This window comes from Microtus oregoni, unplaced genomic scaffold (genome assembly GCF_018167655.1).
Source record: "Microtus oregoni isolate MIOR12 unplaced genomic scaffold, Mior012 000018F_ref0000195, whole genome shotgun sequence".
NCBI classification, from domain to species: domain Eukaryota; kingdom Metazoa; phylum Chordata; class Mammalia; order Rodentia; family Cricetidae; genus Microtus; species Microtus oregoni.
Window position 1 is genome coordinate 32,886,515 of NW_024543077.1, and position 17,777 is coordinate 32,904,291.

A 17,777-nucleotide genomic window follows, 5' to 3' on the forward strand; every position below is an offset into this window, starting at 1 on the left:
TCAGGTTAGAATAAAACATAACTGATGGACTTGTATATGGATACTATAGATGGGGTACTGTGGATGCAGACAAAACGCTGAAGGGTAAATTACAGGCATAGCCCAGTCCTCAGGAGTTCATCCAGCTATAGTAGAAGCCCTACATTAACTCAGTGAGGTTTAAAGCTGCTCTCTTAAAAATACGTTCTTTTAGGGCAGTGATTTATAAGCATTGGCCCACTTGGCTCTAAGTAGATTTTATAGCCAAATATCTTTTAATGTAGCTAGTTTGAGTTGAGTTTCTGCTCTCCAGTTATTCTGAGGTGAAAATTGTTGTAGAACATAGCAGTGCAGTTATATAGAAGGCACACTGTACTTAGGTGTCCTTAGGTAAACATATACATACATAAGTGGGCCTTTGTCGCTGAATCCAGTAAATGTCCAGAGTCCATAAGAGTACATTTATTTTAGTGGGCTCACTGACTTTCCTGAGGATGATTCATGGATTTCATCTCAACGACTGCAGTGGAGGGGCTGTCGTGTTGAGGATTCCTCAGTTACATGTGACTTAGAGGTAGCCCGGCAGAATTGAGATCCTGTCACAAAGGGGTGGAGGAGGTTAGCATGGCACACCAGAAGGGTCTCTTTAGAGGACGCTTGTGAAATGATTTACAGAACGTCTTCTCCACTGCATGCAGTTCAACCCCTTTTGTTTCATGACTGTGGGCTGAGTCAGGTGCACTGACATGCCGCATGCGGGAAGTGCATGTCTGGTCACACCACACCGTCACCTCATGAGTCTCACTTCCCATGGTATGTCATGTGTCATAGACCACGTCGGTCCAAGTTAGTGTGAGCGTTAGGAGCAGTAAAGAGCACACACAACATAAGTCGGGTCAGGGCCCAGTCGTCTTGTATTTGTGACTTCGGTCAATTTTAAACTTGTAAAATTTAAATTTACCAGAAAAGTTGGCAGTTCATATTTAAACTCATTATCTTTGAGTCTTTGTTTTCAGACTATGTTTCACAAGTATTTTTTTTAACTGAACATAATGTAAATCTTAAAGGTATAAGCTTAATACAGCTGTAAAACTGCCCTAAAAAGAAGACATTCCTTAGGATAAAGAAAGAATTGATTGGTTAGGTATCCGTACACAGCCTCTGTATGATTATGTATTTATAAAATGGAAATGGTGTGAAGTTAACAAAACCTAGCCAAACAGCCCAGTCGTCTTACTTACAGGAAATGGACGCTGGATGGATTGTATCACCAGTGGAATCTGGTTTGTGTTCTATTATGTATTAGCATTTACTGTGCCATATTTAACATGGGGGGTTGCCTTTCCACTTAATGCTGTCTTTGACTTTAGCAGTTATGAAAGCAGAAACGCTGCGTTATTTTAACTTGTACAAAAGCTGCATCTATTTTTTAAATAGTTATTCGTAGCCATCATGTAGACACTAGTTGGTGCCTGCTCTCTGATTGCAAACATGCTCCTTCGGGGAGCTTGAACTTGTGCGCCTAAAGCAGGTCTCGTTCTGCAGCTGTCGGATGCAGCCTGCTTTCATCTCTTTACTTGACCTTAAGACTGTTTGCTTTGTTTTTTTCATTCAAAGTTCGGGGCTTTGTTATGGTACCATTGCAACAAATCTCATGTTACACCCCTCCAAAAAAAGTAGAGTCTTTAGTAAGACTCTTTATTTCATAATTTTGTAGTATTGATATTTTTTCCTTGTAGGGTTGGTGGTGATCCTCAGGAAATGGGGGAAGAGGCAGAGCAAATGTTCAAAAGGATTAGCAGATTGTGGAAAAAGGAGGATTTGGACAGAAGGAACCTGTTGCATTAATTCTTAACCACTAAGCTTATAGGAAAACTCCAATATTTAAAATTTTAAACAAAGCTATATAGGTAAATACCTTTTTGAAAACAAATGTAATTTTACACTGAAAATGCACATAATTACAAAGACAAGGGTTATTCTTACTTGCTTTTCTCCTATAGTAGCTGCTATGTTTAAGGGAATACTTTGTTACAATCTGTTTAACTATCTCATGATGATAATGTGTGATTGTGTGGTTTAAAGGAAGAAATAAGAACAAGAGGGGTAGTTATGTTTAGATGAAAAGATATGTCTCTCGTGTTTTTGTTTTTCAGTGATAAAAACGACCTAGGTTTATCTTAAAAGTTAAAGTCTGATGCCTTGAATATTGGGGTAGGAAACTTAGGGCAACATATTATAAAATGATGTCACTATTGCATTTTGATTTTAGAAATTTGGTAAGCTATATGATTTTCTAAATTTATGTCTGTTCTAGTGGTTGTTTCTAAGTTTCACCATTTGAAAAAGTTGTGTGTTCCCTCAACTCCCGTTTTGGGAAGCAGCCATTTTTTAATTAAAACATTAAAGATTTTAAAGTGTTGCTCTGTAAAACCTCAAGACAAATCTAATTCATCCCTGCTGTCTTCTGTCTGTCACACTGGCCGTATTGCAGCAGGTTTCCTAGTCAACTTACCCCTCAGGTCGTATAGTGCAAGGTGCCCTGGGCTTGGTATATTTACAGCACAGGAGTTTAGTGCTTTATTTACTTGACATTTATATTAGTAGACAAATTTGAGGGTTTTTTTATTTTTTTTAAATGAAAGGTAGAGTTTATTTTTTTTCCAGCTGAGTTAATCGAGCTGTTCAAAAGAGATAATCTATAAAAATGCTGTATCAGCAGGGCACACTGGTACTTGTCTTTACCCCAGTGCCCTGAAACAAAAGCAGGTAGATAGCTGTGGATTTTATGTCAGCTTTGTGTAGATCGTGAGTTCTAGGCCAGCCAGAGGTAGTAGTAGGGCCCTGTCTCCAAAAAGCACTAAAACCCAGATATAGAACAGTTACTTTTTATTTTTAATACTAATTTGTAGTTTGGTGCTGTTTAGTTTCAGAAGGATTCCTCTGTGACAAGATCAAACCAAGACTTTTATAAAATCATTTTCCATCGCCTCTCTCTGCTTCTTTTGTGATCTCTAATAATTAATTGACTTGCATGCCCACTCTTTATGACTACATTGCATAATAATTGGCTAACATGTTGGCTGTTTAATGAAACATTTTTTAGTGTTGCCAAGTATATTTGTTGTTGTACAGTTACATGAATACATTCATAAACATATTGTAAAATCAGGTCTAAAATTACTCCCAACATAGTTACATTAATTCTTTCAGTTTATGTTTTCAGAATTCAAACAGCACAGTATGTAGCAGTGCTTGTACTGTGGGTGCCATGCTGGAATAGCTACATCCCTGGCGCCATGCTGGAATAGCTACATCCCTGGCGCCATGCTGGAATAGCTACATCCCTGGCGCCATGCTGGAATAGCTACATCCTTGGAGCCATGCTGGAATAGCTACATCCCTGGAGCCATGCTGGAGTAGCTGTATCCCTGGCGCCATGCTGAAATAGCTACATCCCTGGCACAAAGGGTTAAGGGCAAGGAGTGCTGGTAGTTTAAGAACTTCTCCTTCCATATATGTTTCCTATGTGCCCCTCTTAAAATACTTTGCTTTTGGTTTGGATAGTTCCCATTTTCCAGAAGAAAGGCCATCTCATGTTGTCCATACTTGTTGCAGTTCACTGCTCTATGGTAAAAGTCTTGGTTGCTAATGAGGCAATACTTTAAAGTACTAAAGTTAGTAATACTGAGCCTGTGAATTAAAGTAATGCCTGGTAAGAATTGTTATTACCAATAACACTATTCTAGGTTGTTTCCTTGTTTAGTTTAACAAAATTGAAATATGACTTATGCAGGTTGAGCTTAGGTACAGTATTGATTGCTATGTGATAAGATCCCAGTTGTGGAGGAGGGAGTAATAGTTTGCTGTAACAAAACCTTGTTCTGCGTCAGTTGACTATGCAAAAGGGCCTTGACGTCTGTATAAGCGCTAGTGTGAGAACTCTCGCAGGGTTCTGTCAGTAGGAATGATCAATTGGCATATGAACCACAGATCAGTTATGATTTTGAAGACAAAAGAAAATGCCCTACAAGGTAATCATACAAATTCTGCAAGATGATTAGCAAATCGACATCTTCTTTCAAACATATTACTACGACAAACTCACTCATGAACAGAATCGAATGCCCAGCCCCGTTTACCCATCACCTGCTCCAGTTTTATAGTCGCTATTCCTTCTCTCCTCAGATGACTACACCGTAGCAAACCTGATGGTCCTTTTTCAGTTTTTCTTTTCTTCGGCAAAGCACGTACTCTCTTTTGTTTTGTGTATATGTTTTTTTCCTAAGAGCTTTGCATAAAAGCTTTTTACTCAATGCTTCAGTTTTATAATTAGGTCCCATCCATCCGATCTATTCATCTGGTAGATGAAATCTTTCCAAGGGATATGGGGACACCTAGACTGTAAGGATTCAAAAAGTTAAACACCATTTCCAGGGTAAATAGAAGAACAAACATCATTAATCAAATGCCTTTACATATAAATAGGAGATACTCTTTAGTCCATGTGATCATTCAGTATTTTATTATTTCCTACTTAGATAAATCTGCTTAGAACATTTCAGATACCTATTAAAAACATTATTTAATAATGGAATCTGAATGTAACAAATAATACAGTAAAGGTTGGATATTTCCTTTTTCATTTCTTTGTTTTTGTATTTCGAGACAGTTGTTTCTCTGTGTGTGTTCCTGGCTGTCCTGGAACTCCTTCCGTAGACCAGGCTAGCCTTGAACTCAGAGAGATACACCTGCCTCTGGCTCTTGCTCTTGAGTGTTGGAATTGAAGGCATGCTAAGTTGTTTCTTAAAAACAATTTAAAAGCAAAATTCAATTTTTGGAAGCCATAAAATAAACCAAGTATGTGACCAAGTCTAGGGTTGAAATGTTAAACTTTATAATTCAATGAAGAAAACTTGTATTAATTTTGCAGGGTAGCTCAGGTAACTTGTTTATTTTATCTGATTAGTTGTATATCCAGTGATGGTCCATGTGACAACACAGTTGTGCTTTTTTGTGTGCTTTCTCGAAGGTTAAAAAGGTTTTCGTGGCTTAAATGTTGTTACATATTTTACAGCATTAGGATCTATGGAATATTTTGACAACTGCAACAGTTCAATGAAGTTGGTAATTTCTTCTTTTAATTATTTTTCATTGAACAGCTTTGGAGTTACATGTCTACATTTTAGATTCTGGTATAAGAAAACTTTTATAATGTCAGGATGCTTTAGAGAAAATATATAACCCCTCTTACAACAAAAGGGTTATAATCTAGCTGTCATTAAGTTATTTTTGCATTATTTAAGTTTGGTTAATGTCTTATTTTGATGACACACTCTGGTGTTTCTGTTGCTGATTATGTACATGTGATTGTACTTTCTAAATAGCTTGATTTGTAGGATTTTATGTATTTACCAGTCATAACTAGACTTCTCATAGGGAGAATGGAACTAGCTTTGTTCAGTAGATGACACTCTGGAACAAACTCCCTGTAACAACATCGTAAATAATGCTTCGGAACCTTGAGGGTAGATTCTTAACAAATTGCTTTTTTTAAATGGTTGTCAAATTATTTGAATCCTGTTTTAGAGATTAGCGATGTATTGTTTCTGTTGGGTGCACATCACCAATCAATACGTTTGATTTCAGATCTTCAGCTTACTGCTTTGTAAACTTCGCCGAGGTAAAATGAAACCATTTGGCTACTTGAACTGATCTACATTGCACAGGCGTTTTCCTAATAACATTTGTGCCAGATAACACGTCAGAGCTAGAAGTAATGAAACAATACATCTTCCTCACTCTAAATTGGCTTAATGTTAAATAGAATTATTAGAAGTGAGAGTCACTGAGAGTCGAGCTCCCCCCATGCTCGTAGACTGTAGTCAGCATTTGCTTATAGCAGCACTAGAAAAGATCAGTCGGGTGTGACAGCTCAGTTTTCTCACTCAGTACTGCTTTAAAGACTTTGCTTTAAAAAAAAATACATTGTTGTTAATTGAAAATCATGCTTTCTATATTACTAATTATGTTATAAGGGTGAAATTTTAAAACTTTTTGAAACTGAAATTAACATTTTAGCAAACCATGTGCTGTTACGAAAGATAAGGGGTCCCAGGGTTATTTGTATTCTCTAGCTCTGAGATTAGTAAATATGTTTTTAAAATAGATATTCCCTTTGTAAATTTTTTCAACATTGGGTGTTGACGTGTACAGAGTTGAAGTACTGTTGCTGTAGAAGGGTTTCCTAGATGTGAGACAATGTGCAGTGCCTTGAATACCATGGTAGCGAGGGGACGTGTATTGTGTTAGCTCCCTGCTCAGCTCCGCAAGTGTCATGGTAACGTGTTTGCCTTTGTTTCCTTGCAGCAAGGAGTAAATAATGCTGAGAAGTTTGACTATGTAAGTACAACACAGAATAATGCTTTTGCATTACATCCCTCAAGTATTTAATTCTGGTTACTAATACTCCTAATTTGGTTTATAGGTGATGCAGTTTTTGAATAAGATGGCTGGTAATGAATATGTTGGATTCAGTAATGCAACGTGAGTCTAATTTGTTACTTGGGCTTTTACAGTTGGTCAGACAGACTTCTTTAAATTCACCTGATAATTAGACTATAGAATTTTATTTTCAGTACTGTTTTACTTTTTATATATACACATATTCAAGCATACATATACATATATGTAGGTCCATGCACATGGTCTCCTTGTGGCTCTAGAACTTATTTCAATCAATAGTTAATTACTTAGAATTTGGTCATTAGAGGTAGTTAGTCAGGTCTAAATTACCTGAAAGAAACATTTAAAAGGCTTAGAAGCCACAGCCAAACCTTAGGCGGTTCTCAGAATCCTGTAGAAGAGGGGGAGGAAGGATTATAGGTGCAGAGGGGTCCCATAAGAAAACCATAGAATCAACTAACCTGGGCTCCTAGGGGCTCACAGAGAGCTTGCATGGGACTGACCTGTGTCTTCTGCACATAGGTGGCTGTGTCTTCTTTTGGGGCTTCCCTAACAGTGGGAGCAGGGACAGTCTCTTGGCTCTCTGTTACTTCCTTCTGGGTTGCCTCAACTAAACTCAATAGGAGAGGAAGTGCCTAGTTTTACTACAGCTTGCTATGCCCTGGCTGGCTGATATACATGGGGTGTCTTCCCTTCTCTGAAGAGAAAGGAGGAACAATTGGGTTGGGAGGTGTTGGGGGAGGGACTGGAAGGAGATGAAGGAGGGGAACCGACCATCCAACTACCAGGACCCAGGACAATTTGGAGGTGGCGGGAGGGAGATTGGAAGTAGAGTTTCTCTGGCGGTCCTGGAACTCCAGGCTGCTCTTGATCTCAGAGAAGAAATCAAAAAGTTAAGTAAACCTTTTTCTTTTAGGTTTCAGTCTGAACGAGAAAGTGGAGACCGAAATTTTGCAATTGGATATTACTTAAAAGAAAAGAAGGTTTTTAAATTTTTATTTCTATTCAAGGATATTTTGTGTAATAAAATGACATCTAAGAACTTAGCAGTAGCCTTTAATGGTTTAAAGTGAAAAGTTTTGACAAAGCCCTTTTGAATTCTCAGTTGATAGCGGATTACTCATGCTACTATTAAATTGATTTTATGTGTCTGGTAGTATTCAAGTACTTGATTGACAGTGTTAGTGTGAATGCTCATCCAAGTTTGCTGCATTTTATTTCTGAAGTGCAGTGTCTAACTAGTGCTGATAAACCTTGTTTTTTAAAGAACTTTAAGAGACTGATTCAGTGTGATGATAAATTACAATTACTTAATCTTTGTCTCTTAAAATAGAATTTAGGAATTTATATAACATGGTATAACTTCTTTATATATATTCTATAGACTATACTTTTATGCAAACTGAAATATTTTATATATCTTAAACTTAACACTGATGTATTTTTTTGTTTGCCTGAGTTTTCATTGCTTTTCTGTATTTGAATTTGCTTTTTTTAGTGTTTTCCGGAAGGCACAGACATGGTTGGGATACTAGATTTTTATTTCCAGGTAATTGATTGTATAATTTATCTTTGTAAATAGATGTATCACGTTTTACAAAATGTGATGTCTTAGAAACACTGACTCTAGGCCATGAGAAAATAAATTTCATGTCATGAAAGGCTGTTTAATGTCGTGTGCTAAAGACCCACACATGGGAATGGAGCAAGGACAGTGTAGACACACATGCAGATCAAGGCATGGGGGGGGAGGGGGCAGATCCAGAAACTCGTTCCCTGCTCTGCTCTCCTAGTGTTTATTTTGCATACGCAAACCTATTTGGTTTTCAGCGGGCTTCTGTCAGTATTTTAAAATGTCACTCTTCTGTGCTGTCTTACTTTCTGTTCTCACTGTGTCTTTTGATCCTGATTTAATATTGGAGCTGAGGATTGCTGAGCACACGCCTTCAGCGCCCCGCGCACATCATTTCTGTGGTACAGATAACAGTTTAGTAGAGCCTTCTTTGAAATCCCTCCCTCCCCGTGTATTTCTACATAGTAAAGTTGTAATGGGAGTATGCATAGACTAGGTTTTGTAAATTTCTATTTACTTTGTATTTGACTTACGAAGACACTTTGAATTCTAACCTTCTGGTATCCTTATAAGATGTTTACGGGAGGTTGGTAATGAAGTTTGATGGAAGTACAGGTCCTAGATATCTGTTTACTCAGTGTGAAAGCTGTATTGGGAATCCGATCTTTCCATGTAAAATTTAATTCAATAATGACCTATTTGGGTTCTGAGCCCTCTTTCATCCACCAGCAAGTACAGCATTGAACATAGCATGAGATGTGTGTGACTCCTTGAAACGATCATTTGAAAATCATGTCAGTTTTATTCTAGCCAATAAAACGTTGTCGTGTACCGTGCCCCCGTGTCTACGCTCGGTGCGCTATTACCCAGTTCGCGAGCTTTGGGCAGGGGGGCTGGAGGTTAAAATACACAGACACACACAGAGAGACAGCGGCACGGGTCATCCTTGAATTCCCCAAGAATGCCCCCTTTATTGTGTTCAGGGGCAGATTATATAGAGATAGCCACGCCCCAGCCAAATGCACCAGAAACCACTCTCCTGCCATCGGGAACTCCTGAAGGTCTCGTGCTCAGAGCAGCTGTAGGCACTCAGATCAGGGGATTACAAGAAATTCAGGATCTGGGGTCTCACTGCTTCCAACAGTTAATTTTGTCTATTACAGTTTGAGAATCTATTGTGAAATTTTGATTCTTTACTGCAGGAAGAAATTAAGAGATAACCATAGAGGTACTCTTGTCTATAGAGAACTGAATTTTACTAAGTGAGCATCAAGCTATTAAGAAATTGTTCTTAAATTTGGCATTGTCCAGTTAGGAGACTATTATTTATGATAAACAGAATTTGGTTAATACTGATTATGAATTAGGAAATGATTAAGGGAATTTACGTTTTGTTTTTGTAAGCATTTCTCTACCTAGGCAATGATAATGGGAATTTAAATCCTCCACGGTGAGCAAAATTCTGATTAATATTAAGTATAAACTAGGAAATGGTCGTGGGAGTTTAAATTTTATTTTTGAAAGTGTTTCCCTACTCAAGCAATAATACTGGGATTCCACTTCCTCTCTGTTTTGAGATGGGGTCTGGCTGGCCTGGAACTCACAGTGTAGACCAGGCTGGCCTCCAGCTCACAGAGATCTGCTCAGTTCTGGTATTAAAGGTGTGTACAAACATACCTGGCTAAAGCTGAATTCTTTTTAGAAAGCATTTTCCTACTAAGTCTTTGCTCAGTGGGCCATTGTAACTTGATTCTGTAGTTAAGGAAATTAGCCTTCCCCGCTTCCATCCAGTTTTGGTTGCTGGTAATTAAAAATAAAATTGGAGAAATATTATTTTAGGTTTAGAGGTAAACTTGGGTTTGTGAGGTAAATTGTTAATGCTGTTGATGTTATACTTCAGTGCTGGGATCAAACTCGGTGTGGTTAATATGGAAGGCGCGAGTCCTGCTGCCGAGTCCGCCCTTGGCTTTCATGTGTTATTTTGATGGCGTTTACAGTATCATAAATTTGGAGAACTCTGAATAAATCTTAAAACGACTAGAACTTTGGTCAGTTGAAATCTTAGAAATGGCTTCAAGTTAGAGTAAAATCATCTCTTTTGAAGCCGTATTTCAGATTTGTAGGCGATATCAGATAAAATGGCTTGTCATAGAAGGCAGGTGAGATAAAAGTACTGTGAACTAAATTTTTATAACTCGTTTTTTTCTGTTTTAGCTGTGCTCCATTGAAGTGACCTGTGAGTCAGCCAGTGTGATGGCCGCAACACTGGCTAATGGCGGCTTCTGCCCGATTACCGGCGAAAGAGTCCTCAGTCCTGAGGCCGTTCGGAATACACTGAGTCTGATGCATTCCTGCGGCATGTATGATTTCTCAGGGCAGTTTGCATTCCATGTAAGTAATTGCTGATTAGTTTTCTCTTGCAAGGAACTAGTCTGGACTGGTGCTTTTAAAAATGCAGTTTGAACTTTGCTTCTAAAGCTGCTTTACTTCTGGAGAGAGGCTTGTTTCCAGGGTTAATTGGTTACACATGAGTAAGAAGTAGAGTTAACTAGTGTGCGAGCTTTCCTTAAGAATCCACTCACGATACAAGGTTAGTCCAGACTTGCTCTGGGCTTCTTGGTGATGCTTGGCATTAGGGTGGGTTGTACCTCAAGAAGTCCTAAACTCAGGAAATGCACATGCAAAGCCTGAGTCCTTGCTTAAGAGTGTGAAAAGTAAACCTTGAAATGTTTTCTTTTTCTGAGACAGGTTTCTCTGTGTTTGTGTTTCTCTGTAAAAACACAAGCTTACATCATAATGCCCTTCCAAATATAGTTTTTGGAACTTTCTTCTTTTTTTAAGAAACTTGTCTTTTCATATTCTTGTGTGTGTTGGTGCGTCCACCAGTGCCTACGCCTTGGTTCCAAGACTGCACTCAGGCTGCTGAACTTAGCGCCTTGCTCCTTGACCACTCAGGGCCATTTTGCAGATCCTGCAGTTTTCAAATGCAGTAAAGTAGAGAAATGCATCTCATGTTATTCATCATTCACCTTTGATCATTATCAGTCCATGACCAACCTTGTTTCATCTGTGTGCAGACTTGCTTTTCAGTCTTGTTATACTCTAGTATGGAATTATAAATGCATAGCACAGCATTATAGTGCCATAAAACTTCACTGTTGCATAGAAAACAGTTAATGTTATCATTTAGCAATACTACTAAATTTAAGTACTATAAATTATGATTTATATAGTTCTACATTTTGTTTGATTTGGAAAGTAAATAATTACTTTTTTTTATGATCTCTTTTTAACTTATTTTTACCTGAAAACATTGAGTCATTTATTCCTGTATATTTTTTTCAGAATAGATTTTCCTCTGTACCTGCTCTGTTTTCCCTTGTATTTCTTATAAGCTGGCAGACCTGATCTGATTGTTTGGTTTGCTTGTCTCATTAGTTTTTACGTGGTGGCTGCAGTGGTGGCTGCAGTGGTGCAGTTCTGTCAAGCACTTGACGTCTGACTCTCAGTAGTCCACTAATAAATGTTTCTCTGGCTCTGCTGATTTGTACTTTATCTTAATTGTTCCACCATTATGCAGTGATTCCATCTTGCATAATATAAATTTAAGTTTTTTGAAGAGGATTAATTTGTATTAACATTTCTCTATTCCTTGGCTATTTCTCTGACAATATACTATAGAAAATCTCATGAAGATGCAATTCCTCATTATTTTTTAATTTATGAAATATTTTTAGAATCAGTATGCTTTTTTAGGATAATTAGAAACTAGGGCTCTGTGAAATAGCAACATTCATAGCCCCACAGTTCAGATTCAAGCACTTTTAAGTTACATTTAGTTTACAAAATGTCTTTCAATTTTTTCCAGTGTTGCACTATATTCCAAGCTTATATGAACCTTATTTACTGTATATAAATATATCTATGCAGTACTTTTAATGTAGAAGTTATCTTATTTGGGCATACACTATTACTTAAAATATTTTTGCATTTATTTTTGTGGAAGGTGAAGGGTTGGGAATTACTGACTTATTGGGAAGGAGAAGGGTTGGAGGTGTCCTTGCACCCTGTGGAGATCTGAGGAAAGCCTGGAGGAGTAGTCCTCCCCTTCCACATAGGACTCAGGGATTGAACTCAGAGTTTCAAGGTTGATCTTACATGTGCCCTAATCGTGAAACAGTTCTCAAACGTAACTTTTGTTTATCAAAATATTTATATGAATGCTCCTTTTAAATTATTTTCAGGTTGGTCTTCCTGCAAAATCTGGAGTTGCTGGAGGTATTCTGTTAGTTGTCCCCAATGTCATGGGCATGATGTGCTGGTCTCCGCCTCTGGACAAGATGGGCAACAGTGTTAAGGGAATTCACTTCTGTCATGTAAGCACATTTTCTTAGTGCGCAGAAGGGAAGGGAGGGGGCATACAAGCTGCTGTCCAGTGTCCAGGGGATTTCCTGTCTGTGGACCAGCTCACTAGGTTGTGTGGACTAGCTCACTAGGTTATGTGGACTAGCTCACTAGGTTGTGTGGACTAGCTCACTAGGTTGTGTGGACTAGCTCACTAGATTGTGTGGACTAGCTCACTAGGTTGTGTGGACTAGCTCACTAGGTTGTATGGACTAGCTCACTAGGTTGTGTGGACTAGCTCACTAGGTTGTGTGGACTAGCTCACTAGGTTGTATGGACTAGCTCACTAGGTTATGTGGACTAGCTCACTAGGTTATGTGGACTAGCTCACTAGCTCACTAGGTTATGTTGACTAGCTAACTAGGTTGTGTGGACTAGCTCACTAGGTTGTGTGGACTAGCTAACTAGGTTATGTTGACTAGCTCACTAGGTTGTGTGGACTAGCTCACTAGGTTGTGTGGACTAGCTCACTAGGTTGTGTGGACTAGCTCACTAGGTTGTGTGGACTAGCTCACTAGGTTGTGTGGACTAGCTCACTAGGTTGTGTTGACTAGCTCACTAGGTTATGTGGACTAGCTCACTAGGTTATGTGGACTAGCTCACTAGGTTGTGTTGGGGGTGGTTGTAGAGAGGCTGCAGACGGCCTTTAACCCTGGCCCCATTTAATTTTCTTTTAGAGATTTTTGTTTTTTATGTTTATTTAAACAGTTTCATTGTATGTGTATGGGTGTATATGTTCTGTAGCTGGTGTCTCTGGAGGCTAGAAGGTGTTGTATCCCCAGAGCTGGAGTTGCAGATGGCTGTGAGCTGCCATGTGGGTGCTGGGATCAAATCTGAGTTTTCTCTTTACTGAGTGTTTTAATTTCCCAGATTATAATTTATTTTCAATTTTTAGGAACTCAGCAATAGAGAATTAAAAATCTCTTTTAACAATTGAGTTATTAAAGCAACTTATACTGCAAATAAAAATGAATAAGTTTTAAAATTATATGCTTTTATTTTTTAGTTTAGTGGTTACCAACTACTTCTTGCTAATGTTTCAGCTTTTGTGTTTATTTTCATTTACTACTTCCCAAAGCCCTTGTTGAGTGCTATATACTTATGGGCTTCCCAATTGAAATTCTGATTACAGTTCAGGCTTACATATTTTGCAAATCTAAAGAATGTAATTGTATTTTGGTTAAGTGATTTTTAAAAGAAAAAATTTCATGGTTACACAAGTTGTCTTGATATGACTTGTTAAAAATCCTTTGAGTGACTAAACCTTAATGTTCAAGAGTCAGCCAGGAGTTGTTCCTCTTCCTGACCATAGGGCTGTTTGACTAGCCAGCAGCATGGTTGCTAGGAGACAGTAGTGAAGCTGCATAGCATAAGCATAATTTGCTGGACTATGAATACACATAGCCAGGGGGTAGCTGATTTCTTAACCATATTCTGTGTAACTCTTCACAGGATCTTGTTTCTCTGTGTAACTTCCATAACTATGATAATCTGAGACACTTTGCAAAGAAACTCGACCCTCGGAGGGAAGGTGGTGATCAGAGGGTAAGCCTGTCCTTTCTTCCTTCTCCTTTGCTCTCTGGGACAGGGAGCAGCCTCGCCTGCTGTCACAGACAACCCCAGTCTTACAGTTCCATGTAATAAGTAAGGTGTTCCTGTTTTTATTTTCACTAGTACATAGATACTAAAATCATCTCTTGGTATTTAAACTGGAAATGGTTAGCTTAGCAGCAGTGTTGGTTTCTGCTGCTTTATGTAATTGTTTTATAATTGATTATATTAAAAAAAGATATTGGAAGATTTTATGTATTATTAGTCCAATTGTTAAAGCCTTGTTTTTGCTGTTAATATTTGTCAGTTACTGTTTGGGGTTAGGTTTAGCTCATTGTCTACTGTGTGAATGGATATGTAAATAGAAAGGTACATTAAACTTCAGAACAAAAAGGCCACTGGAGATAAAACACTTTCCAGAACAGGTTTAATGATACTATGTTTATTAGAGGCAATAAGGAAGCTCTACTACTCCATGCTAAATACCCCTAAGGTCTTGCGTATTACCACTGTTTGTGACCTCATTATGCATAATCATTTCAGATTTAGAGCTATTATTAAGATCAGGACTTGTTGGGCGGTGGTGACGCACACCTTTAATCCCAGAACTTGGGAAGCAGAGGCAGGCGGATGCCTGTGAGTTTGAGGCCAACCTGGTCTATAGAGAGTTCTAGGACAGACTTCAAAGCTACAGAGAGAAACCCTGCCTCGAACCACCCCCTCCCCCAAAGATCAGGACTTAATTTTTTTTTCATTGGACCAAAGGAATTGCTGTTGAATTTTAATAACATTCCTTTGTTTCCTATGAAGAAATATGTTAGTATATAGAAAGTGTATTAGAAAAGCACTTACAAGTAGTAATTTAAATGTGTGCTGAGTACATTTTGTAAGTGCTGGCTTATGTGTGTGTTAGTTTGTCTGGGAACTTTGAAAAGCTGGCAGTGCAGGAACTTTCCTGCCGGTCAGCATGAGTCACACATAACGATGTCAGATGGTGGTGGGTGAGCATATTGATGGATCTCAATAACCTTCGTTGAAAAATACCGTTTTGTAGCATGGACCTTTCGTCACTCGAGTGCACTAATAAATTGTGTATGTTGCTTGAACAACTAGCATTCCTTTGGACCATTGGACTATGAGAGTCTCCAGCAAGAACTTGCTTTAAAAGACACAGTGTGGAAAAAAGTGTCACCCGAGTCGAGTGAGGACACCTCTACAACTGTAGTGTATAGAATGGAGAGTCTGGGGGAGAGACGCTAAAGACGTGGGCTCTAGCTGCAAGAGTTCCGCTCTTACCTGGGAAACAACTTTAGGCTTTTCCCCCCTCCAAACTAAGTATTTATTTGAGTTTTTCATTGTTATCAACCTTGGGTACTGGAGCCGTAAAACTTTAAAGCAAATTTTTTTTGCTTGAAATCTTTGTATAAAGAAATGAAAAGATTTGTTAATTTTTAGACGAGCATTTACAAGTAAAGCAAATTTTGCTTTATTTTTTAAAACTACAAAAATGCAATTTCTTTAATTACATTAAAATTTTCACTATATAGTCAGATAACCACATTGTTATGAGTTTTAAAACCTACATGTCAAAGTATTAATGGATTTGTTTTCTTTTCCAGTTATTTATCCTATGCTATACCCGATAGGATATTGGTAGTGACAATAATGAAGTACTTCCATGCTAAATACAAAACTAAACAGGCAAAGTAATCCAAATTATTTTATTTAAAAGAGCAGTAGATTATAAAATTAGCTTTGGTTTACCCATATGTCAGTTATAGTGATAAATTGGCTCTAAATATTTAAAATGCAGTTAAAATTTATCAAATATCTTAAATACCTGTTTTGGTTTTGCTTTTTTGTGTTTGTTTTGTTTTGCCACTCCTCCTGTTCTGTCAGAATCCCGTGCATTAGGGGTTCCGGCTCACTGAAACAGTTCAGCCAAAGAATCGTAGGTGTGTGAGAACGGTGTGTGCTGTTGTTAAAAAGCTATAATGGTTAGCTGCTCAGAAAAAGACAGTAAATATCTTCAAAATGGATTGTATTTTCATATTATTCATGTAATTTTTTTGTTGTATTTAAGTATGAATGGTAAATTTTGGTTTTTTTGCTTTTAGTAATTTTATTGTGTTTCATAAGTGCTAATGAATATTTCTTTTGTGATAAATTATTACATCTCATAAATTTTGTTCTTTTTGAACTTTTTATTAGCATACTTATGAAATTAATTTAGTCTGAAGGTATTACATGTGCAACTAAAATATTTGTTAAATCTGAATGCTTCTGTTTGTTTTAAAAATGCAATATTGAGAATCAAAACTTCTTTTCAAGAGAACTATGGGCTCCATTTATCCGATTGAGAACAATTATAGGGATTATTTTTAAAATCTTAACTTGGCCAAAAAATACTAAAGTTCTGTAGTATTTATTTGCATTTCTTCCTTCATCCATGTATCTTGTTTTTCCTCACAATTTCAAATTTATTTTTTCAAATTCATTTTTAAACTTGTAAATTTTAGGCAAGTGGTTGAGAATAAAAGCCTTACATCTTTTTAGAGTTAGGCCTATGTGCAGTAGGTCAGCGCAGGAAAAAATACTCGATTGACATAGATACTAAATAGGAAGGTGTAGAAAAGTCCTCGTGAGCAGTTTTGAGATTGGAAGCTGTGGTGTTAACAGAAGAAATTTCTCCCCAGAAGTGCTACCTAAAAACCTCAGACTAATTTAAGTATTAAGTTCTGTATTTAAATAATTCCATGGTGACTTTTAGAAAAGACTTCTCTGTTGCTCCAGTGTTGAGATGCATTTCCTAACTGGATGCCTCCTAAGTCTTGCCTCTGCCCCTCATGTGGACATTCTCTGTACTCAGAATTTGCTGTTTCATTCAGAAGTTGGCTCTACTTTACAAAATTTTCATATCATGTGCATATTTGTAAATTTCAGAATTCCTTTGTTAATTTGTAGCACTTCCTGTAGATAATGCTGGTAGTGCTTGGATGAACACTCAACCATGAGGGGGAATCAAGTCAGCTGCTTGCTTGAGGAGCACCGTTAGGAACAAGCGTCCAGAAGTGTGTAGGAAGACACTAGAGTAAGAGGCTAAGGTATTGTGTCTGCAGACTTCAACGACAAAGGAGAGGAAAGCCTTGCCAGTTCGTGAAGTGGTTCAGCCCCTTCAGTGTTCTCAAATAAAGTGCTTTGAGAAGTACCCAGGATTGTTGGGTTTAATTTTTCCTGCCATTATTGATTCTTGATATTCAAGCATTTACATGATAGCGTATTTTTCTTTTCGTTTTCTTGTTTTGGCCATCATTAACATTTCATTTGAAATGCATATTTCCTAAAATATTTTCTTTTTAGCATAAATGTTGTGCATTTTTCTTAGTGTTTGGATTAAAACATTTCTGTTGTTGAGCTTTTTCATTTGCTTTGTATATTTAATAATGTATCTTTATTTTCCAGTATGCCTACTTTTTGTATTGTACAATAAATTTATTTTAAGCTGATTTTATTGTTTTTTTTTAATATATATGTATCTGTAAAAACACCAGTGATGTTTAAGATAACAACAACAACAACAAAAAAAACACTTGGGGTTTTAATTTAGAAAAAAATTATCTTTTGTGAAGATAATGACTGTTCTGAAGATTGCCTAGAAAGGAAACTAAAAATACCAGAAAGTCATTTGAGATTTTATTTTTAATGATGTATAGTAGGGGGGGGATTTTCCCATTGGTTGTACTTGAATTATTTAAAGAAAGACTTGGCTGACACCCTCCCCCCTGCCCACACACACAATCACATA

The 17,777-nt window shown here is 37.5% G+C and overlaps 1 protein-coding gene across 2 annotated transcripts in view; it reads left to right on the forward strand.

The window, feature by feature from the left end:
- The window catches only part of Gls (glutaminase), a 63,873-nt gene that overhangs the window by 25,104 nt on the left and 20,992 nt on the right, over positions 1–17,777 (forward strand). Inside the window, exons 8-15 of one of the 2 annotated variants that reach the window (XM_041668421.1) lie at positions 6,349–6,381; positions 6,467–6,525; positions 7,361–7,427; positions 7,943–7,993; positions 10,232–10,408; positions 12,262–12,393; positions 13,874–13,966; positions 15,086–17,472. In XM_041668421.1, coding sequence (XP_041524355.1) covers positions 6,349–6,381; positions 6,467–6,525; positions 7,361–7,427; positions 7,943–7,993; positions 10,232–10,408; positions 12,262–12,393; positions 13,874–13,966; positions 15,086–15,232 — 759 coding nt within the window. In that variant the 3' untranslated portion in view covers positions 15,233–17,472. Of the gene's footprint in view, positions 1–6,348; positions 6,382–6,466; positions 6,526–7,360; positions 7,428–7,942; positions 7,994–10,231; positions 10,409–12,261; positions 12,394–13,873; positions 13,967–15,085; positions 17,473–17,777 lie in introns of those variants that run through there. The other variant, XM_041668420.1, reaches the window with a different exon arrangement.